This window comes from Phaethon lepturus, unplaced genomic scaffold (genome assembly GCF_000687285.1).
Source record: "Phaethon lepturus isolate BGI_N335 unplaced genomic scaffold, ASM68728v1 scaffold50001, whole genome shotgun sequence".
Taxonomy (NCBI): Eukaryota; Metazoa; Chordata; class Aves; order Phaethontiformes; family Phaethontidae; genus Phaethon; species Phaethon lepturus.
This window is the reverse complement of record NW_010518038.1, coordinates 24,150-47,906: the sequence shown is the minus strand read 5'-3', so window position 1 is coordinate 47,906 and position 23,757 is coordinate 24,150. Positions and strand designations below refer to the sequence as shown.

The following is a 23,757-nucleotide window of genomic DNA, read 5'->3' as shown; positions in this document are numbered from 1 at the left end:
GGCGTGGGCAGAGAGCCCCGTCGAGCCCAGGCTGGCCACTGCCAGGCTGTTTCTTGTCACCTGGGAGCACACGGTGCTGCTGACTTCCCAGGGGTGCTGGGGTGGCTGCGAGGGGTGAACGGCCATGCCGGAGCTGCCCATGCGCCCCTGGCTTCCCGCTTTGGTTCCCTGGGCTCCACAGGGGCACGCGGGGGCTTTGTCGTCGGGCGGCAGAGTCCCCTCGGCACCCAGGGGAAAGGGTTAGTGGTAAATAAACGCTGGGGAGCGGGTACGAAGGATGGACGTGTTTGAAGAGCTCAGCCCTGGCTGGACTGCTGCCTGGGTTTATGTATTTGAGTTTTGCTTGCGCACGTGTAACATGTAAACTTGTGTAAATCTTTACCAGGTACCGGTGTCCCTCAAGAACACTTTGCCCTCGCTATTTGCAGTGCCAGAGTGGAAACACACCGCGGTCTGTCTGTCCCAGCAAACCCTGCCGAGGTAGGTAAATATGTTCATTCTCATTTTACAGATGGATAAGCAGAAACAGAGAGATACCAAGTGACTTGCCCTAAAGGTTAAACACCAGGTCTGAAATATAACCCAGGACTCCCAGTTAAAGAACTCGTGGGGCTGTTTCATTAAAGATATCCAGGAAATTAAATGCTTTTAAGATGACAGGGCAGGTAGTATAATTCTAAACCTCTACTGCAATATGGTCTTCTAAATTCACAAAACTAATTCAGTTTCACAATCCTGTCATGTAAAACCACAGCCTGGCTTTGTTTTTAAACTTCAATGCAGCAAATATTTTTGTCCCACTAACAGAAAATGTTTTACTCTGCTGCAGCAGGAACCGCCCCAGTCCAAGGCGGACAGGCAGGGGCATTCTGCAGCATCGCTCCATGTGCAAGTGTACAGGGACAGAGTGCTTCATTGCCACTGGATTTTTTTCTATCGCATATTTTTTCAATTTTTATTGAAGTTTTCTGCTCCCTTTTTTCCTGTTTCCTAGCCTTGTAGAAATCTTATCCTCCCCAAAACCTAAAATGGGCTAAAGTTGCCCTCTGGAGCTCCTTCCCACTGGTGTTAGGCTCCTTCGTGCCTTGCCACGGACAGCGTGATGATGCACTGCATGATGCGTGATGATGCACTGCATTCCAGCCTGGGTGGGGGTGACCCTGCTGCATGGTGTCGGGGATTATGTTGGGGTCACAGTGGTGACCACTCACCCCCGGTGGGGAAGGCAGCCATGGACCAGAGTGGCCGCTGTCACCTGTAACCACGGTCATCCTTCAGAGGAGGCAGAAACCTGGGTGAGACCACCAGCTTTCACTGTGTGGGTAATTAGGTGTAATGAACTTGTTCATGTCCGTCCCTCTCTGCAGTGCTCGTGCGGAATAGCTAGTGGGAGTATTTTAATGTGGTTGATTCTTCAAATTAGAAAAATTCATGTCCTATCCCTGTGGCTGGTGAAGTGGCTTTACAGTCTCAGGGTATCTGTGTTTGTGCTGGACTGGAAGTTATCTTGAAGAACCAAAGTTCAGAATTTGACCTCATTGGGACCCACTTGATCACCCATCTTCTTATAACACTGCAGTGGTTGAATGCCTAGCAAATAGAGCTGATGAGATCACTTTTGATTAAATATATCTTTGGTTATATGTGGTTTTGGTTAAATGTTGCTTGCATTTTGATTAATGTCATTGAAGTCAAAATGCTCTACAGCAAAATAGTGATTTCAATAGTTTTTTCAATAAACACTTTTCTGAAGCCGTTTCTGTCCACAAGAAAGAAAGGCGGGAGAACTAAAAATAGATATTTTTGATGCAGATATGGCATTTTCCCACAAATTAACTTTGCAAAAGCACTTCAAAAGTTTTTGCACCGCTTCCAGTGGGGAATGCTGTACAGTTGCAAACCTCGGAACCTGTCACCAGACCAATTCTGTGGGTTTTGTGTCTTGTAGCCGCTGGTCCCGTCAGGTCTGCTCACTTTGTGTGTCTGAGCATGCTTGGAGGAAGGCAGGGGAGGTCAGACTCTACGCTGACTTTCTTCTTCCTGTTTCCACTTTTCTTCCAGTGATTTCTGCTTCCCCCCATGGATACATCTCCCCTCCAGGCCCCAACCACCTTGTGTTTATGGACTTCTCATCCTCGTGGCTTGTCGATAGCCATATGGCAACTCTCGCAGCCAACAGTGGATTTTAGGAGGAAGGTCTCTTTCAACTTTCTGCTTGTGAATTCAGATTTTTAAAGCCATGAATGAAATAATTTTGGTTTATATGTAATATGTAATTGGGAATTTCTGTCTAAGAGCTTCAGTTTGCCTGTTTCAGGTGTGGTGTGGTGTGCTGCAGTGGGGCCACACTGAAACCTGCAGGGTTCATTACCTGGAGACCTGCAGGTGAGCAGCTTGGTGAGTTGTGTGCTCCGAGTAAACCAGAGATTTCTTGATTTCATTATGGCAAAGTCAATCTAAATACACTCATCTGATTACAGCCTAGTAACTTCTAAGGAAGCTTTCCACCCCATAGACAATTTTTTGAAGTGCTAAAAGTCAGAAAAAGCTAAACCACAAATTAACATGCATACCTGCATTCAGAGGTGTCTGTTAGATTATATCAAAGTTATAATTTGATTCCATCATTTTCACAAGAGAAGCTATTACATGGATAATGCATGTTGCACATTGCCCTGGAGCACAACTGGTGTGAGTTAGAGGAGCATCTCTGAAATCTCATCTGTGACAGCAATTCCCACCCAAGCCCGCCACTGCATACGAATGCTACTTCAGCTCTTGTAAACACGGAGCGGTAACTATGGAGGGTTTTATCTCAGTTGGATGGAAACAATACTTGCTGTTAGATGAGGATTGTTTTACATGTGCTGGTGCTGCTGGCATGAGGATGGGTAGATGCTAGGAGCCCTGGCTGGCTTTGACCGAGGAAAAGCCATTGTTAGTCTGTTCAGTGTCCTGCAGGAATATGGGTGGGATTTTGGAACTGAGGCATAGCTCCCTTTGGTCTTTTTAAAACCCTAGCCCTTCTGTAGCATTTGCTTAGCTGCAGTCTCCTTCTTTATATTAAAAGAAAAAGAATTATAAACTAAAATTTAGGTCAATTCCTGTGTTCTTTATGGCTACAAGAAACTGCTGTGTGAACCCTGACTTCCATGCAGTGCTGCATGTGGGAGAAAAGCTGGAGAAACTGTTTTTCAACATTTGTGGCCCTGTAGACTCACTGCTTAAACCTAACAGCAAGAGTTATTCTCCAGTTGTTGGTTGCGTTAATGGAAAACGTGGGAAACCCCTTATAAGCATAAGAGAAAAAGGTATTGCGGGGGGCATTGACAACTAACCCTTAACAACAACTTAATGATTTTGAAGCCGTTTTCAGCATTAAGCATCTGTGCACTGCCATCCAGTGGGCACCGGGGAATTGGCTCCCTGTCACCCACCTCTACCGGCCCAGCTCTGCGCGGAGGTACCGCGCGTCCCCGCGCATTTTCCGTTAACAAAGGGGGACCCCAACATGGCCAGGGGCTCCTGGTGACCCCCCTCCTCTGTCCCAGCAACGAGACGGGGATGGAGGAGTGACGGTACCCCGGGGACACCGCCGGTTGTCAGCAGGGGTGGCTACAGAAGCCCGCAGCCCTTCCTCTGCATCGCCCCAGCCTGGTCTGCGCAGCCCCGTGTGGGGCCGTGGCACAGCCACAGGCTACTGTAGGGTTCTGCAGAAGACGCAGGGTGTTGGGAGTCTCTGAGGCAGTTACCTGTAGTTCTCTGAGCAATCCTGCCTTTGCATTTCCAGCACCCTACAGGGAGAAGCTCTGGGCTGTGGGCAGGAGTGCATTTTAGAGCTCCCTCAAAGACTGCATCCCGATTATTTTACCATCTGGTTTATTAAAAGGTATTTTCTATTTCCATATAAACTCACTGGACAAAAAAAAAACCTAAGAGAAAGTTACATTGTTGACTGAGCCAAAATACTATATGCATCTTCAGATGAATTTACAGAGACAGCCCTCCGTGCCAGGAAGCTCAAGAGGTGGTAAGCATGAAGACTTCAGTTGTGTTTTACCTGATGGTCTGTTCAGACCCTAACTTTTGCAGGTTGCGTACTTGCTTTCCTGCTCCATGATTTCATTCTTAATGGCTATCACTTGTTCCTCTAGTTGTCTCAGTTGCTCTGCCTTGTCTTGTTTGGTTTGATTCAGGTCCTGAAGCTTCTTCTCCAAGTCTGGAAGAGTAGAGACATGCAATGATGCTCATATCTGTTGTGTAAGTAAAATCCAGGGATTAACAGCTTTTCTTTTCCCAGCATTTTTAGAGGCAATAAGCCCATTTCAAATGGGGAATGTTATATATGCAACTGGAGGGAAAAGTCTGGCTTCTGGGTTTCAAGAGAAATGTGACAGCCTTAAAGAAATTAATTTCTCAGCATGTGCTTTTGTCCATCAGCTAGGATGGGGCAGGAGACGGAGTTCTTAAAGGAGTTGACTTAATGGGAATACTCAGAGGAACAGTGTGTCCACCGGTGTGTGTAAAGCCCAGGCAGTCCGGGCTTAGGTCTCCCTCATTTACAGGAATGTTTCTGCTGGTCCCTGTGAAGCTACACCAGTGTAAACATACTGGTAATGAGTTAACCACACATGATTCACTGCCCGTTTCCAATGCAGTTATCATTTGGGCATTTGGAGTGACTGGGATGCTCTTAATGCTTCTCCTCAAGGTATCTGCTCAAGGTATTTATTTGGGTCCTGTCCTGAAGAATTTGCTCCTGGGAAGGAGTTTCTGCTTCTGTTTTGCTGACGTTACATGGTATTTTCAGGCATTGAGCCTGGCAGGATCCTGGGCCCAGGGATTCCCAGTGGAAATGCCCGGACCTTCACTACAAGCAGACTCAGGTCCCCTGCGTGCAGTTACATGAGATGTGTTCTATTTTTGGTGACCCTCTAAAGCCACCCGAGAGGCTGTGTGAGGAGCGGGGCCGCAGCCCCACAGGTCCAGGGCACCTCGGCTTCACTCTCCATGGCAGCGCATGCAGGTGGTGATGCCAGAGCGTGGACTAATGTGATGGGCACGTACTCCAGCCCTGCTGCCTGCTGTGGGACGCGGATGTTTCTCTCTGTGTGTCCGAACAAGCCAGTATTCCTACCTGGTTTGTTCTGCCATTGCTCAGAGATAATGTCTGAAGGGGAACAAGTATGGACTGATGAAAAACAGCTACCCTGCAGTGTTCTATACACGAGCCATCGCTCGGGTGATAAAAGACAGAAAAGAAAGATTTAAGGTCCAAATGCCCAAAGCAAGTGTATAAATCAAAGCTCCCAGCTAAATCTGCAGCCAAGTTTTATGCAGATTTTGCACTTATCCTGCTTTTAAACTGTCTGAATCAAATCACTGCAAGTCCCTGTGTGGACACTTAAATTCTGCTTAGAACAACCAATTCATGTCAGAAAAAGTACATAAGCCAAATCAATTTAACTGCTTTTAAACTGTTCGGGTAGCTTCAAGCAGGGATTTTCACCAGTTAAATTGTTTTAAACCTGATTTCAGGTGAACCTAGTCTGTTAGTGTCTGTGGGCAAGGACTTCAGTTTAATTCATAACTGTCACAATTTTCACTGCTTGCTATGGAAGTGAGAATACCACCTGTTATTCTTTTAATTTTTTTTTCAGTCTCTTCAGCCAGTTTTTCTGCTGCTTCTTTCAGCTGCTTCACCTTTTCTAGTGTTACTTTTGGAGGTCCTCGAGCTTTTAGCTTTTCTTGAAGAATGGTGTACTTTCTTTTAATGTCAGCAAATTCCTGTAACAAAAAAATGTTACTTAGTTTAAGAGCATCTCATAATTAATCTGGTGTACTAAGGGAGATTTTTATACCGTTTTAAAATATCCTCTTTTAACCAAACTTTAAATGTCTCATTCTCTGAAATCTGGAAAAAAAAATCCATGAGTGTACGTTGAACAATGCTTTGCCAAACTTGGTAAAAATGAATTAAACTGCCAGTGGAGCAATGTAAAGTGTCAAGGGAGGGTGAGGATATAAAGAAAATAGATGACTTAAGATTTTTAAAGCTCATGCTGTTTTTACGTCTTTTGATAGGGCTTTTCTGTAAATTTAATTTTTGCTATGAGGCTTAATTAAAATTCAATTAATTACCTGTAGCATCTTTTTTAAAATTTTTGGGTGTATTAATATTTACTGGCTAACTCCATTCCATGCTGATTTATATTGCTGTCGAGGCTGCAGTTTCGATTTCTACTAGGTTTCTTATAACCTGGAAGCTTGGTCATGCTCCAAGCTTGTGCTATGGATGCCTGGTTCTCCTTGCAATTTTAGCAGATTTCTATCCGCCTCAATGCATTCTCAAAAATTTGAGCTACTGAAAGGCACCTGGCCAACCAAAAACTCCAAGTTATCTCCCGCAGCAATTTTTTCTAAAGGAGAATGGCATGGGATGAATGGTCAGGCTGCTTCCATCATTCACATATTTTAATATCTGGTTTTGTGATTTGTTCTGTTGTGTTTACTGGTGCCCATGGTGACTACGAACCTTACAGGCAGTGCAAGGAAAAATGTCACGGAGTAGGCAGAGAATTGTGTATGTTTTCTTTCATTCAAGCAAACAGAAGTGTTATTTGCCAGAAGCCTTAAAAGAAAAAAGACATTATTCTTAACCCGTGGCATTTTACACTGCATGGCATAAGGAAAAGGTTAACACAGTTTTGAGGAGAGCAAATTACACGTTGAGTAAAAAATACTATCAAACATGGAGGGAATTTTTTTTCCCTTAATACGTGGCAGAAAGGCTTACATTATCAATATTCTGGGCTTGCTTGTGTGCTGCTTCTGCCCCTGCTCTTGCCTTTGTAGCTTGATTCCTGTTCATCAGCATTTTTGCCTGCAGTGTGGCAATTTCATCTTCCATCTCGGACTGTTTTGCTGACAAGTCATTTAGTTCATCGTTTGTCTTGTTCACTTGGTTCTCAGCCTAAAACAGAGCAATTGAAGGCTGTGGTTTCTTATGCAATGTCCATCCAGCTTGCAGAGCATGGTAACGAGGGAGATTAATGTCAACTTATCAAGAAGAGGAGACGCTTAAACATTATGGAATCGGTGTCATATCTGCACCACATTCTGGATTTATTTATTTAAGTTTACATTAAGGAAACTTCAAGATGAAGGATCTTTTTCTAAACCATATGTAGTAAATAAATTAAAAGATTTACAGTGAGGTACCTGTGAGATTTGTGTTCTGATGCCTCGTATCTCTTCATTTAACTTTATGAAAGTGTTTTTGGAGTGTCCTTGGGACTTCACAACATTTTTTAGTTTGTTATTAATTTCATCCACGGGCAGAAGAGCTTTAGCTGCTTTGCTAAAATGGAAAAATAGAAGCTTGTGTAGTATCATGGTGTGGAGAGCCAAGCAAGAACACGTTTCGAATGCACCCATGCTCACACGCAGGAATGTTCCCTCACGTCCAACAACAACCATTAAAGTTGTGGTTTGTAAGTTGGCGAAGCAAGACCTCCGTAAGGGCCCTTGCGTGGGAGCTCATGAGCCGCTGTCTTACAGGTGCTACAAGAACACCCTACTCACTCGGCTTCCTGTGCCTCCACCAGCAGCGTCCCAGCTTCCTCCCTTTTCCTGTTTCTCTTGCTCGCCTTCAGTTCGTACTTCTCACAGGGGTTCATAATGCTCCTGATTTTGCCAAGAGTGCCCGTGAGCTCTCGTGGGGTCAGGGGAAGGTTTATTTGCAGCACGTAATTTGCCACCTTCTCAATGTCTTCCGGAGGCGCGCTCTCATCTGCAACAGAAATGGAGCTGAGGGTAGCCTGAAGTGGCTCCTTCCTCCCAGTGAAATGTAAATTATCATTATGGCTTCCTACACTTTGAGTTATATGGGAGAATAAAGCTGACAGGCACAGCAAGGGGGTAAGAGAATTATCTCCAACATTTTGTAATTAATATTATGCTTCCAGGTACTGCTGTTAGTGTTGTCAGAACTGGCTAAAATGAGGCTTTGAACCCACTTTGAACTGGGTTATTAAAATTCTGATGTAGAACTGAGCCCGCAGAAGGTTTTAAATCGGTGCACGGCACAGCTAGATGTGTCAGAGCCCATTTCTCCCTTGGCCCCCAGATCAAAGAGGTGCTGGAGAGACTGGGGTGTGAATGGAGCTTTCCAAGCCGGCTGGTGGGCATAATCCCTTCCCTGGAGTCGCCACAATATTGGGAAAGTGATTCCTTCACTGGTTAATGAGAAAGGCTAAGCTACAGAGGGAACTTGGGTCAGACTCACATAGGATGGGAGTTTACAGTAGAAAAAAACGTATTTTGACAACTCCCCTTACAAATGATCTCGTCCTAGTTCTTTGCTAAAAGGCACGGGCAGACAGAGTTAGAGCAGTCAATGCCATGTGAAGTCTCATCATGACTCCTGTTTTCTGCTCACTTCCCTTTATAGACAGGACCTTGGGTGAATAACAGTTGAAACATATTAAATGTTTGTGGTAGTGCTCCAGAGTAACGCTCTAAGAATTAAAGAAGATATTTACTGTGCAAACTGTAGTGCATTCCTGAGAGCTATTTTCTGCAGAAATATATTCAGCTGAAACTACCATAGATGTCAATGCAGAGTACAGCAGATTCAATGTAACTGTACACATCTCAACTGTTACAGTTCTTAAACTTCAATTTACAAAACAAAAATTCATTAAAAATGCTTTTACAATTGTTAGTAACTGCCATATGCCTCCTAAGAAACATTAAAGAGCCAACGGTGGAATTTTCAATTGCTATCAAATAAAAATCTGAGAATCTTAAGGACTTAAATGGAATTTTTCTTCCAAATCATTAAACATCTTAAACGTTCCTGAACAGAGGAAGTCCTCTGTCCTCGCTCCCATTTGGGCGTAGAGGTAAGAATGCCAAAGGGCTGCCAACATGCAATCCTTAGAAACTTATGAGATCAGCTACATTCAAGAGATTAAAAAAATGCTACCACATTTGAATCGTTTGATGTGCATCTGGTACAAGAAAACTTAGGGTCCACTTCTCACAGCATTTTTCTGCAATCGTGAGGGTGAAAAAAGTTTTAGGGTATGTATGGTTGTTTTGTTCTTTTTTATGAGAGCTGTGAAGTTCTACAAGAATCCTTTGATTTCTTGAGTTACAGCTTTACGAAGACGATGGAGCGGTATGTGTCCTAATTCCCACGCTCCCTACAGAGAACCTCTATTTATGGGCCTGGAAGAAGGGGGTGGAATAACAATTTGAGGATGCATTGGACATCCCTGGACATTCTATATTGTCTGAAATTATCTTAGCAGTCCTTTACTCAGATAAACCAGGAACTGAGGGAATTACTTGGATACTTGAAATTAAGCAAATTAATGAAAGATGACAATCAGAACATCACAGATCTATTGGAAAAATCATACAAAGTACTGTCACCTGGGAGAAAGAAGCACTAGGAAAAAAGAGATTGAAAAAGACTGCACAGATCAGGAGGTAGACAAGAAATTTGATGTGTATACAGCTAGATCTTTTTCTGACTGTCAATTATGCTATATTATATTGGCATATATATTAAAAATTAGTCAAAAAGAACTTTGCATATTTACCTAACAAGAAGTCTTTCACTTTTCGGATGAACTCCTTAGTGATCTCTTGGTCACCTTCAATTTGATTCTTAGCTCTCTCCAGTCGCCTATTAAATTGTGAGCCTTTCAACTTGCTGTCTTCTGCCATTTTCCTGATGCTTTCAACCTGGAGATATTATTAGAAATAGCACTGCCATTTTCTGGAGGTTATCTATCATTGCTTGGCAAGTTAAGCGCTGACACAAAAATAATTTTGATCCAAGCCTCAGGTGGAATCACTTGATGTGGCGCTGAAAAGTAGTAGGAGAGTCCTTCGGGGAACTCCAGAAGTTGCTATATTGTGGCCTTCATCTGGCTTCAGAAAAAGCCTAAATCAAGCATTTTTTTTTTCTGTGCAACCACTGCTAAATCACAGCCCCTTCTGTTTCTAAAAGAAGGTGCTGACTGTTGCTTTCTATTGCAGTATCGCGGCATGTCAGTGATCAGATTCAGTACAGAAAAGGCATGTAATTTCATTTGCCTTTTCGCATTGGACTTGCTGTTAAAAATACACTTAAGAGGCCACAAATAAGAAAGGTGGTGTTTACAGCTTGTCTTTAACAGTTACATTTTGCCATTAAACTAGTATTCTTGATCATTTAAATGAGAGCTTTAGATTAATCATCAAATTCCAACAGTATTCTGCTTTGTTGGGGCTGTGCTTCGCCTCACGGACATGCGCAGGTACAGCTTCTCTGCGGTCTGTGGGAAGTTTCCCCGTGCAACACGAAAAAGAGTGATTTTTTTTTTTTACTTCTGGAGCATGTCAAAATACCTCACATGTATTACCACAGAGCTGCCTGAAGCTTGCGAGCACCAAAGGCAACGACCCGGCAGCACCAAAGGCGACGTCCCGGCAGCCTGTGCTCGCCACCTCGGCGTGGGATGCCTTTCGACGCTGCCCCTCTGTGTCCCGGAGCCCAGGCGTGTGCCCCGATTGCTCATTTCTAAACCCGTTAGCTGTGATGCAGAGTGTCGCGTGTATTTTAAAAGGAGGAAATGGATGCCCAGGCACCCTGCAGGGACAGGACAAAGCCACAGCAGAATGACATTTCTGTTGGAAAACATGTTTTGCCTATGATGGTAACAGGCATCATCTCCGATGGCTAATGAGAACAAACTGTCTTTACTGGTGTTTTGGGATTTGTCTCTTTTGTTTCCTTTGTGCATGTTGCGTTGCCCACACTTTGCTCGAGTTATTATTTTCACTGCTACTGTGCAGTACAGCTGACTACTCGATGCCCTTCTAGACATCACCGGGGGCAGAAAAGCTTCAGCTTGAAATTATTTGCAAGAATTTTTTAATGGCAAACGTATATGAAGTTGTATAAATTGAGCTTAATGCTACGCACAGCAGCAATCCCACTGCAATAAGCGTGGGCCATACCCAGGCTACTGAAAAGCTGTGCCCTTGGAATCTTTCCCAACAAAATACTAGCCTGATGCCACCACCCTCTATAGGCACCATGGCCCATGAGATCTTGGTAGCTGTGAGGAAGAGGAAGGCATACCTAGAGCCACAGCCCCTTGGTGGGACAGGCACCTGATATTCCCAGTACTGAACCTGGGGAGGTCTATGAACCAGAGTAGGTCTATGGTGTCGGGACAGACTCTTATCACCAGGTCACTGCTCTTTGTCTAAGGAGCCGCTGAGTTTTTGTAGATTTGTGACCTCCCACATCTCATCCTCCATCAATTTCACTGAACAAATGTAGGTTTGATATACAGCACCTGATTCTCAGGTTCCCGTAGCTGAGTTGTCAAGTTACTTAGCAGCACAGCAGTCTCCTCAGCATTCCTGAAGGCATCAACGGAGAGAGGAAGAGCTCCGCTGCAGTTTGGGCCGCCGCACCACCTGAGTCCGTGACTGTCCCGGCACAAAGCTCCCCCGCAGGCTGCTGTGACACAGGGCTGGTCTCCTGGCACCCCACACATCTGCAATAAGGAAGATGTTTATGTCAGAACTCCTCTGGGTGTCTGAGGTACGCTTCTGGGGGACAGAAGGTGTTTGACATCATATGAACATTGAACATCACATGGGATTTTCCCGAAGACATGGTAGTCTGGTCTCTTCAAAGATGGGTGCCGCTGCTAGTTACAGGTCCCCCTTCCCCGACTTGAAGGATGCAACGGCAGCCCATGGCTCCAAGCCCATCCTTGAAGGATCCATTTGTTGGGCTCCATGTGTTACACTAAGATGCTTGCTTCACTCCTTTATGGCAAAAGGGCTGAAACTGTCCCCTGGCCATATCCAGCCCATGGGTCAATGGCTTGTTCTAAAGGATCCAGATCACCTCTCACATGACATGGTACCACATCTATCCCTCCATGTATTTTGACACAGATGTTGAGACTAAAGGCTTAGATGGATGATCTCTTCCAGGTCTGGCAGTGTTGGCTGAAGGTGCTGTCAGGCATTAATTCCTGCCCAGCAGACTGGCTGAAATCCCTTCCTCTCCCATAGGTGAGGCAAAGGATATGTGATCACTCCCCATCCACTCCAGGGCAAAGATGTTCTGCTTAGTTTAAGTTACTGGTGGAGGAGGTTGGGGTTAATCTTTCTAAATTTACACTGAAGTCCTCTTGAGACTAGAGAGTGCTTAAACAGTTCCTCTTGCTGGGCCTGCCCTGGGAGCAATGGCTTCCAGAAGGGTGGTAGTAACCACAGCTGAGAAGTGCAGCTGTTTCTGACGTGACTGCATGTCTGTGCCAGGGAAGTGTTGTTTTCCAGATTTAAAATGCACGTAAGCGCCCTTTTAAAATAAAAACTACTAACAGCATCAGAAAAGAGATTTTTGTTTAGCTCCCATTCAAAATTCACAGCGCCTACCTTCTCATTCAAGTTTTGGATGTTGGGGCTCTTGATCGTCTTGAGCCGCTCCAGCACATTGCTTGCTTTCAAGGCTTGGTGTTCCAACATGGTGAGCGCGTGGTTCCTGGTGTGCTCTGAGTAACTTACGATAGAGGTTGTCCCACTGGTCTTCTGTTCTGACAGCAGTGATATTTCAAAGTGTTTCCTAATGTTGCTGATGGCCTCTATAGCAACAGAAAAATGGTTTAGTACCAATTGTATTTTGGTTGCATTTAATTCATGCATTTACTTGAATTCTGGACAAATGGTGAGTGACAGGTGATTCAGTTTGTTGTCACTAGTGTTTGATTTGGGACAGCAGGAAGGGACAGGAGCTGTCATTTCCTCAGTCAAGTTTTTTAACCCTTTAACTCAGCCAGTTGCCAAACAGGAATAGTTATTTATATCCATAAAACCTGCTAAAATAGACGCAAATACAGTGGATCCCATGTCATTCCTGAGAATGTGTATGAGAAGCCAATGGAAGATACAAAAGTATGAAGGGGATGTCATTAATGACACAAACTGCTACCAATCTGCCTTCATCAGTAGCTCATGCACTGCTGCCATTGTTGATTTGACAAAGCTCCTGTCGCTTACACTGTTTTGAAGTTGAGGTAGGAGAACTGTTTCTGCCAGTTGTAAAACCTACGAAATGATCAACTCTGTGACTGTGAGTCAGGAAAGCATTTGTCCTGCCCCTGTTCAGCATAGCACCCAAAAGTTAAATGGTCTGCTGAACTGAGACCGAAATTTAGATTACAAATGGGAATTTATGAGTTTTCTTTGGCTCTGGAAAATTCAATTTCAGGGTTGATGCGTTGAAAAAATAAAAGCATTTCCATTATAAGCTTGTAGGCCAAGCAAAAAATACTTTCCAGCAAGAGTCTGTCTTGTTTGCTTAGTGCAAGCTTTCCCTTAAGCAGACTCAAAAGAGTTGGAGAATATTACAGTTTTGCAGATTAATAGCCTAAGGAAAGGACTCAGACCTTTTGCAAAACACGTTATTTAAAGCTCCTGCTGTTGAGCTTCACAGATCTCCAGAGAACCCAAAGTTGTCCCCAGATCCCCAGCAGTGGTATGTGCAATGAGCCAGAACTGATGTTCCAGCAGTGAAAAAACATCAGAGGTCATTGATTAACATCCCTCTTTGTGCTGGTAACTGCCTGGGTCGCTGGTTGAAGTCAATGACAAGGCACTCGTCAAGTCCTGTGTGCTTTGAATCAGGCACTAAAGCCCTTGGCCTTGCTTTGATTGAAGCTGAACAATGTTTAGTTATCATGTGGAACCAGGGCTATTTATTTTATCTTGTAACTCTTGGAAACAATGCGCAGTTTAAAGTTAGCTCCTAACACAAAATACCTGGCAAGAGGCTGCTGTAACTCCATATCTAAGCCAGAGACTGTTTTCTGTGCAACAGTTCCATCACAGGAATATTTTACAGTGGTTCAGCTCTCCATTAAGTGGCCCAAATGAATTTTTCACGCTTGATTTGTGATGGAGCTATAGAGTTTCCAAGTTCCTTTACGTTAAACACAGTGTCTTTGCACAGGCTTGATTTACAGCCTAGGAAGCCGTACTCGCTGCATTACCATATCACAGTGGCTGCAAAGCCAGGGACCAAGGCTGGAAAGCGGTAATTTAATGAGATCTCATAAACTGCAAACGTTCTTTTAAGGACACTTTTTTCCAGCTATTTTAATTCACCGTTAGATATTGGTGTTTCCAGGACAGCAGGCTGAACGTATGCCTGTGAGGAAGGCTGCGGGTCCTGAACTCTTGTTCACTTCTGCAAAGAGAGGTGGGTAGGAGCCCGTTCCCCACGTGTGTCTAGGGCACAAGTGTAAAACGTGCCCCAGATGGGGTACATGGCCATATCGTTCTCTACCCCACTTGCTTGGGCCAGCGAAAAAGAGAGAAGAAAGAGCAGACAGAGCCATACCTAGGATGTACTGCTGGTCCTAAAATGAAGGTGGGGAAGGGAGCCAAGCTTTCTCTCAGATATCAGAGAAGCTGGTTATCTTGAGGGTATTGTTATTTCAGTGCTGTTAAGACGCTTGGTAGCAGGACCAACAAATATTGGTGTCTCTGACCAGAAATTCAACTTAAACTCAAGGTCTTCCCCTCTCCCCACACTTCTGTGTGCTTTTTATAGGGCTGTTTATCCATCTCCTGAGGCCAAAAGACGACGTGGGTTTGGAATGTAACCAGAGAGCACCATGGATGCTTAAGCTGTGCATCCACTGACCTCCCTGGGATTTATTGTTTCTTTGCCTTCCTGCCTTTTCTCAGAGTCTGCACAAGACTCAGTTGAATTGGGAAGTGGAGCCTGGGAGAGCTGTGATGACTGCTCGCACAGGGACCTGAGCGGAAGAGCCGGCCCCAGCGGCACTGCCACGTACAACAGGGCAGGAGAGCCTTAAATCTTAATTAGTCCCTCTTTTCCCCTCTTCCTTTCCCTTGGCTTTGCATTCTGTTGACTTTTCCTTCTTTTTTTTCCGATGTTGTCTAGGCCAAACTTTTTCTCGCCCAAACAAAACATGAAGGAACTGTAAATGGGAGAGCATTGCCTGTAGCTTGTGTCTTCCGTGGTGCACACCTTAATTTCTGGGGGTTCGTATCTTGGCAGCTGTCTCTTTGGAGAGTGTACACTGACAGTCTCCTGCCACTGGGAATGATGTAGCAGCTGTTTGAGATCCCTGACTGATACGTCCCCATCTTTCTCCAGAAACCAGGCTGTGACATTGTCATTACTGCTGTTAGCAGCTGATGGAGACTACCCTTAGCTCAAGCACGGATGGTGTAATTCTTTCAAAAATGCCAAGGAACTAAATTCTGACTTCACAATTTCTGATGATGGAGAGCTAGTTCCTTGCCACATACAGTCATGTATTTTCCCATGGGAACACTCAGAAGATGCACTATGACTCTCTGCTTTAATTAAACAAACCATTGCTGTACAACATTCTTTAAGTATTGCTAAGCGCAATAGGAGTTGAAGTGGGGAAAAATCCTTTGCTCTTCTACTGTACAATCTGTGAGTCTATACTGTGAAACTAGGTGGCTTTTAAATCCTGATGTAAACCTCAGAATTCATGAGATTTCTGACTGGCGTGACCCTGGCACATGCATCTGAAAATTAGGATGCTAGAAATCACGGCATTTTAAGATAAAAGGTAGTTTGGAAAGTCAATATAAAACGTTGTTAGTATTTACATTTTTGTGCTATCATAGGAAGCTAAAATCTAGGGATCTTTGAAATGTTCTGTGGTTAGATGGTAGGAAAAACATTCTGAAATTTTATGGAAAATGTTCACCTATTTCAACTAATGTCTGGCTGCCTTACCTTTGAGGTTCAGGTAATGAAAACTACGATGCAGATGTATTTTCTGTTGTAGAAGTTCATACACTAGGTCAGCTTCTTCCCCAATGTCTTCTATGTTCTTGTTAAGGTCAGGAAACTCATGCAGCGTACTGTGAAGCAGATCCATTTGTGCAACTTTTTGTCTGAAGGAGAAATGGCAGTTATGCAGAAGTCAGACCAGATTGTTCTTAAACTAGAACTGAGATACACAACGTTTTAGAGGAAAAAAGATAAATTTCTAAATGAGCAGAAACATTTACTTGTAATGGCTTATTTAGAAAACCCTTAGGATGAACTGGAAAATTCCAGAACTTAAGTATATGCCTGTGGGGGACCAATAATATAAATATAAGGATTATTTTGTTCACAGATCTTCTGAAACCAGTGACTTAGTAGTCCAGCATCTCCATGCTGATCAGAAGTGGACTTGGTGTGTAGGGACAGCTGGGGGAGCCCGGGGGAAGACTGCTTTCTCAGCCAAGGGACTTTTCAGGGGCAGCCGAGCCCTTACTGAATGTAGTCCTGAAAATCCCGGATGCCTGAGAGGGCCTCCAGTGAAAGAACAGGATGTCTCAAAATTCTTTCAATTTCAGAAATGGCATCTTCAAAGGCTTTGAAGCGCATGTCACAGCTGGGCATCCGTCCTCCTTTATCTTCGAGGTTTGCAGCAAACCTCATTAACCCCTGCACGGTCTGAGCGAGGGCAGTAATTTCAGCGTCCCACTGATCAAAACAAAGATGACACTGGCGGCAAGAGGGAAAGTCTTTCTCAAAGCCATGGCCGCACTGGTTGCAGAACCGGCCGGTGACGCCTGCGCGGCAGTTACATACGCCGGTGGCTTTGTCACACTTGGGCTGGCCAGTTCCCTCCGGGTTACACTCGCAGGCTGCAAGAAAGGGACAACAAGTTACCCTCAGTTGTTCCTTTTCTGTGGGATTAATGCATGCAAAAGGCACAATTGTGCATTTTAAGACAATAAAGGCAAACCAATGTTTGAGCTAGAGTGAAGTGAACTGCCTGGCTAACAGCTCTTCTTCAGCTCTAGCTTCCATGGTCCCATCATAACCACAGAAGGAACAATATCGCTAACAATAATAAAAGCAATTTTATCCATCTCATACACACAAATGTATGAAAACCTGTTTCTCTACATGTATGTCCTGTCTCCCCGATGAACATAAAAGGCAAACTTTTTTTTGAGGCAGTTTCTAATCCAGTTGTCCTCACTGAGTAATACTTACAAACGCAATGTGTCTGGGGATTGCCAAAGTAGTTTTCCTCACATTCATCACAACGTCTTCCGCTGTAACCTAGCGTGCATGGACACTGGCCTGTAAGCTGTAAAGACAGTTAGGATTAAATGACTGCCCGCAGACTTGTATGGCTGGTTATACATTATTTACTGGGTTTCTTTTTCACTGTGATTTATGCTATACAGCCGTATGGGGACTGCAGTGACACTGCGTGCACATGGTCTTTGAATAACACGGTCTATACGGTATTGGCCCACCTTTCCCATCTTCCTTCTGAAGGTTGTGAAAACAAAATGGACTTTGAGGGGTGTCTTTACTTTACAGATGTGAAAGGTTTTGTATGTTCCAGTCGACAGATGCACTTTGAGAACTCATCCTCTGACTGTTATCTGACAGGATTCTTCTCCTTTGCAAAACAGATTAATTTCTTATTTTTGCTGGAGCAAAGTATTCATCTTTACATTTCAACTTTTAACTACATGATATATTAACTGTAACTGAAAACCTCAAGGGTACATTATGCACATTGCCCTAGAAAATTTATTTTGGAATTCAGCTATTAAATGAAACTGCAGGGAATTACAGCTCTGATAACTGGTACAGCTCAGAAAAAACAGTAGTAGTTCTTTGAGGTTAAGAAAGAGCTACATTTGCTAGGAAAAATAATAAATCCACTAAATAAATTGGAACAAACAGAAAGCATATTGAAAGCAAAATGTGAAAGCACATCAGCAAGAGCTTCAGATAAGGTCCTGGGGCTCTGAAGTCAATAGCAAAATTGCTGTTGACTCCATGGGACCACAATTTCCTCTCTCTATTCTGAAACACTCTTTTATTTTTTCTACATTCTAGCCCTGAAAAGTGCACAGGAATTAAAGATGAGGTACTCTAGCAGTCTGATAGATGAGGCCATTACATATATTACATATATTACATTATTAATGTAATAGCCACAGCTGCTACTTTATGAAAATAAATTCTTAAAAAACACTCATAAGATTCTTGGGCCCAAGCCTGGTCTTCCTCCTTCCCTGTACATACACTATTATGAGGCAGTTTTTTCTTACCTGCCATTTTCTTACAAAGTATTTCTATGATCCACTTTACACAGGAACACACGGACAAAGAGAAATTGCTTACGAGCAAAGCCGCATTACCAGAACACCAGGTTTGATTCAAAGTGTGATTGCACCAACCGCAAAATTCCAAAGATTTCTTGTTTTCGGGAGCAAGAAAAAAACTATCCTCATTTATAAGAGGGTCCCCAGTGTGCCGTGCCAAAACACCACCACCCCGGCTCCCAGAAAGCAGGGTAATTTTCTTGCCTGGTTACACTGGTTGCTTTGGGAGTTTTTTGGATCACAGTCACAGATCTGACATCCTTTTCCACTAGCTAGGTCCCAGTAGCCAGAGGCACACTGGTCGCATGTCATGCCCACCACGTTGGGCAGGCACGGGCAAGCTCCCGTGGCTGGGTCGCACAGACAGGTTGCGTCCTCCCCCGGGCACATGGCAGGGCGAACACCCGCCGGATTGCACGTGCACCCTGGAAAAAGAAGGACAATTACTACAGCAGACGATGATATAGACAGTCGATGGACAGTCAGAGCTGTACATAAAGCCCATGCTGTAGGTTTACTTCTACTAAGCTTGAACACATTTTCTCATGCAGTTTACCTATCTTTTTAGAATAACTTACATATTGCTTTGAAGAAACTTACTGGGAACAGTCAGTACTTTTAATATAGGCACAAAAAATGAAGGGGTAGTGAATTTTTAATCTTCTTAGAATGAAATGTTAAATATGCTGGGTAAGGAGAAGCTGATTTACAGTAGGCACTATCCAGCGTGGGAAACACCACTAAGCCAAGTAAGATAAGAAGCCTTCCTTGTGAGGAGCCAAAAGTTCTTGCTTAACCGTTTCTAACAGATGTCTCCCAAGAATGAATGAGGAATGGGCTTGAACTGTATTTTAGAGATTCCCAGAAAAAGAGTTTCTTGAAAATACCTGTATTTGTCTGGCTTGTAGAAACTAGACCCTCAATCAGGCACATTTGTGAAAACAGTCTTTCAGAAACATTGAGAAGAAACGTATGCCCTGGCTTTCTGTTAAAAGTGCCGAGCTATTGACAGTGTCCTCATGGAGTCTGTTAAATTTCCTGAACAGTTTCATTCAAGGCACTTAATGAAAACAACTGGTAAGGCGGGTAGCTCAGCAAGGGATCATCTGGTTAACTGAGCATTGCTTAGTTGGCATCAGCCAGCAACATGGATAAACAATTATCTTTGATTCTTTTACTTCTGATTTCTTCCTGAATGGGCTGAATGCACATGTATTTTTCTAACAGACTACTGATTTCATTTCACAAATGAGTATTTCCTCGGAGTGGTATTCAGTATGAGACTTAGTGAGACTAGGATGACAAAGAATTTAATAGATGCCAGTTACTTGTATCCCTGGATAGAAAAGTATTCGGTACCCTCATATTTTACTCCATCAATCTGCTGTAGTTTTACTGTCTCTTCAAGGGATAACCTCTCCCTATAGCCTAATTTGTTGAAAACTTTCTTGGTAGTAAAACGCAGCTGCAGTGCTGTTGCTTGCTTACTTTGACAGTCTTGATCGAGAGCTGAGCCAAAATACCCCGGCTTGCAGAACTGGCAGTTTGCTCCATGGGTGTTGTGCAAACACTTGGTGCATTCCCCGGTGACGTGGTTACAGGACTCTGGGTCTGTCACATCAATGTTGTTATTGCAGGGACATGGTGCACAGCCAAGCCCGGGGCTGCCTGGGTTTCCGTAGAACCCACTAGGACACTCGTCGCACCTATCGCCTGTTGGGGAGGAAGGTAAAAATATTTGCTGGCTGACGGGAATTCAAGTGAAACATGTCACTTCCAGTAATACTGTTAAAAGGTTCAGAGTGTCTGAATCATGCATATTCAAATGCATACTTCCAATGGAAAATACCCACCTGTGTGAGTCTGTTGCCCTTTGATCCTATGATCAGTTTAAATTACGTCTCCCACACTCAGATCTGATGGAAACACACTCTCCTCCTCCCAAGTTGCTTTTACCAAGGAACTCCTTTCAGTAGGAGTAAACAGGCAAGCCCCTCACACAATACCTCCAAACATCTTTTTCCAGCACAGTCCTTTCAAAGGCAGTAGTCAGGGTTGGGCCATATTTGCAGGATTTTCCCTGGGCCCTTCACCCTGACGGCAGCATGGGAGGGTGTGGGGTGCCCTTCCCTGGAGCAACCCAGAGCCCAGCAGACGTGTCCTCTTTTCTGTAACTCAGTGGAGGATTCCAGGAGGTCAGACGAGCTCTGGGACGCTCTGTCCTTGCTGGCTGGCACTGCAATTACTTCTGCACACCATCCCAATGCCTGCCCTGACTGGGGTGCTACCTCTCTGCATCTCAGAAACTTTTCTGGGCAGGCTGGTATTGCTGGGACCTCATCCATTGGCTCACCCTCAACAAAGGACTCAGCATCTTCGCCGTGGTCCTCAGGACCAGAGCCTTTCACAGTCTCTGAGGAAGTGAGCCTGGTCCACAGAGGTGACAAAGACCCTTGCCGGGAAGGAGCAGGAGGAAGAAAGTCCAGAACTGAGGGTTGCGGTGGTTTGTGAGGACAGAAGTCCCCTGGGTGAGCACCAGCAAGGATCATTTTGGCCCTACAGCAATTACTCAAGCAAAACTGCTCTTGACTTATAAAGGAACCTGGTCTAAGTAAAGATGACAGCATTGGTTTAGGTTTTTGAATTGTTTCCCATTAGGGTTTGCTTCCATCACTGGAGATTTTTATAATACCCAGGGGAAGGAAAATACCTTCAGTTTTTCCCTGCAGAAATTCAAGCTAAGTCAATGAGATCTTAGGAAGCAAGGCATCAGCTTGCTGCAAAAATACCTGCATTTGAGACATCTGAGAACAGAAACCTCATTTCTAAATTAATCTTTTGAAAACGGTCAGTTTTGGGCATAACATCAAAGCAAAGTTCTTCTATAGGAGGAAAGGTTTTCTCTGATTAGGAAATCTTATCAGTTCTTTTTGGTGCCCCGTTCTTTCTGATTTGGGCTCCCAACGCTTGTTTTTCAGAGGTAACGTGCAACTGCAGTTCCCCCCGCCTCTCCCCACCAGGTTGATGGAAAGGAGGAGGTGTCCAGGGAGTGCCATCGGATGAATTACCAGTATCCACATAGATGAATCCCTTTTTCAAACACTAATTGCACAATTCCCACTCTTCTCAGTCAGGACTTCCCCACCTAATTGCAGTAAATTTGGGTGTTAACTTTTCTTATCTATTTTATTACCATTATCTCACTTGTCATTTCTGAACAGAGAATGGGCAGAGGATGGTCATTTTTCTCTCTTACATTAACCTTGATAGAATCAAAACCAGTCCTTATTTTGCTTTGTACCTGAATATCCCTTGAGACAATTGCAGACTAGTTGCGCAGACCGGGAGTCCTGGTAACAGGAACGTGCGAAAAACCTATTGCTTGTGGGTGCCCCTGGGCACATGCATGGGCGGCAGGGTTCCCCGTTCCGAGGGTCTCCGTAATAGCCGTCCACGCACCTGTCAAAGCAGTCAACACAAAGCGGCAAGAATCGTCAAGTGCTCCTTCCAGTCCTTGCAGGTGAATTGGTTTATAGGTATGTATAATTAATTTAACACTCCAGGTCATTGTAATGCTATCCCCATTGATTGGTACACGTCTATCCAACTTCAAAGGTGTTCTAAAATGGAAAATTAGAGCTGCGTTCCCAAAATTTGGAGCAGAAAGAAAAAAACACAGTTTCTTTTCAAGGAATGTTTCTGAAGACTTTCACCTACTCTGGAACAATTTTAATGATAATACATACAGTCGTGGTTTAGCCCCAACCAGCAGTTAAGGTGTTAATTATATGATATATACATATGACATATCACATGTGCTCTGCATAGAAGCTGCCACGTAAAAATTCTGTATATTCACCTATCACCACATTTCCATGCATATTCACCAAGAGTGGTTGGCACGACGTTAGAAAGTCCTGGCATGGGCAAAAGAGGGACGATTCATTCAGAGCACTCACAGAATATTGCATATTTTAGATGCAGCGTATGTATTGAGATCAGCCCTGCTCTGTCTGACCTGTTCTGCCAACCCAGGGTGACGGCTGTTCCGCGGCGGTGGCGGCTGTGCTGCTACCCAGAGAGGTTTTGGGGGCTCCTCGGGGCTCAGCCACCTCCACCACCCTGCCCACCACCGCCGCCTCCACATCCCGGCCCCCCGCAGCTCCGCAGCGGCGGGGCTTCTGAAGCATCCTCAGTCTTTGATCTGCTTTTCTATGGCAAAAGGGAACACAGTTCTCTATATGTACACGAGCCAGGCTAAAGTCTTGGATATTTGATTATCCTCACCCTGGGGTCTGGAGCTCCTGCAGAGGCACAGGGCAACAATAAGTTCAATCCCCGTTTTCAGTCTATTTGCCACCTACAAAGACAATAGCCAAAGGCTGTATTGTCCAAAAGCACGGCAAGAAAAGCTCAATAGGTTTCATGGGGAAAACCTCTTCAGAGTGAATGACAAGGTACAATCCAGCCAAGCTAAACTAAACAGCTAACGAATTTAATTCTGACGTCCGTGTTGAACTCTGATACTGCTGCCAGTGTGTAGAATAAAAAAGAGGAGCACTGTTTTGGAGCTGGAACACATGGGAAAAGTCATTTGCTGGTCATATGGAAATAACACGAACCAGCAAACAGGGCATGTTTATTTAAGCTCCTCAGAGATAATTGCAGGCATTAAAATGAGTATTCAGCAGGCGGTTAGCCTCTTGGCAGTTTAAAAGCTGGCAGGAGTCAGCCTATCTCATATGCAGCGCCCTGCACATGCCTCCAAGCGCATGGTGCTGTGGCACCCACGTCTCAAATGCCTTCTTGCAGGGAGCCCACCGCGATGCCGTCTGTGTGCGGTGCCCGCAGTCCTCCGCAGGCGTTACACGCAGCTTTCCACACACACTTGCTGAGCAAATAGTTACCTGGCATTCAGCAGCAAGGCCCAGCTTAATCCTGGGTTTAGGTACGTGTTTCCAGTCGAGGTCATTGATGCGTTCATGGGGATGTAGGTGGGCCTCCAGCTACACACGTGTTTCAGAGAGCACCGGAGCTTGCGAGAGTTTCGCAGTGCTGCCCGTCGCCCTACCTTTCACAGCGGCTTCCAGCCGTAAATCCACGGCAGTTCAGGCACGCTCCGGTCACCGGGTCACAAAGCTCTGTGTAGCCGTTACACGGGCAAGGGCGGCAGTGGGGAAAGCCAAAATACCCAGCCAGACACCGGCTGCAGCGCTGACCGTCCACGTCCCGGCGGCAGGAGCACTGGCCTGTCACCTGGTCGCACAGCGTGCTCAGCGAGCCTTGCGGGTGGCACTCGCATGCTGGAAAACACCAAAAGTGTTTTGGTTGAAGTTGAGTCCTGAACGTATTCCCACCGGCCCTGCCCATCGCTGGCACTGCTAGAAGGCAGCGCGAGCGGCAGGCATGGAAAATTCATTATTTGTGGAAACATTTTTTATATTGCTTCACACATAATCACGGTTTCAAAGCCCTAAAAAGTTGGGGTATGCATGAGGAGCCAGATACTGGTACCGGTGCTGGCTGCTAAATACTCCC

General features: G+C 44.7%; 1 protein-coding gene across 1 annotated transcript in view; it reads right to left on the bottom strand.

Annotated features, from left to right (window-relative positions):
- Nucleotides 1-4,079: 4,079 nt before the first annotated feature.
- Nucleotides 4,080-23,757, bottom strand: part of LAMB4 (laminin, beta 4) — a 42,430-nt gene continuing 22,752 nt past the window's right edge. The window contains exons 20-34 of the mRNA XM_010296569.1: nucleotides 23,291-23,534; nucleotides 21,521-21,678; nucleotides 19,708-19,932; nucleotides 18,424-18,644; nucleotides 17,087-17,183; nucleotides 16,356-16,731; nucleotides 15,827-15,987; nucleotides 12,460-12,665; nucleotides 11,361-11,564; nucleotides 9,612-9,756; nucleotides 7,585-7,792; nucleotides 7,222-7,360; nucleotides 6,797-6,973; nucleotides 5,634-5,787; nucleotides 4,080-4,219 (exon numbers count right to left, since the gene is read on the bottom strand). Of these exons, the coding sequence (XP_010294871.1) occupies nucleotides 4,080-4,219; nucleotides 5,634-5,787; nucleotides 6,797-6,973; nucleotides 7,222-7,360; nucleotides 7,585-7,792; nucleotides 9,612-9,756; nucleotides 11,361-11,564; nucleotides 12,460-12,665; nucleotides 15,827-15,987; nucleotides 16,356-16,731; nucleotides 17,087-17,183; nucleotides 18,424-18,644; nucleotides 19,708-19,932; nucleotides 21,521-21,678; nucleotides 23,291-23,534 (2,855 nt within the window). The remainder of the gene's footprint in view (nucleotides 4,220-5,633; nucleotides 5,788-6,796; nucleotides 6,974-7,221; nucleotides 7,361-7,584; nucleotides 7,793-9,611; nucleotides 9,757-11,360; nucleotides 11,565-12,459; nucleotides 12,666-15,826; nucleotides 15,988-16,355; nucleotides 16,732-17,086; nucleotides 17,184-18,423; nucleotides 18,645-19,707; nucleotides 19,933-21,520; nucleotides 21,679-23,290; nucleotides 23,535-23,757) is intronic.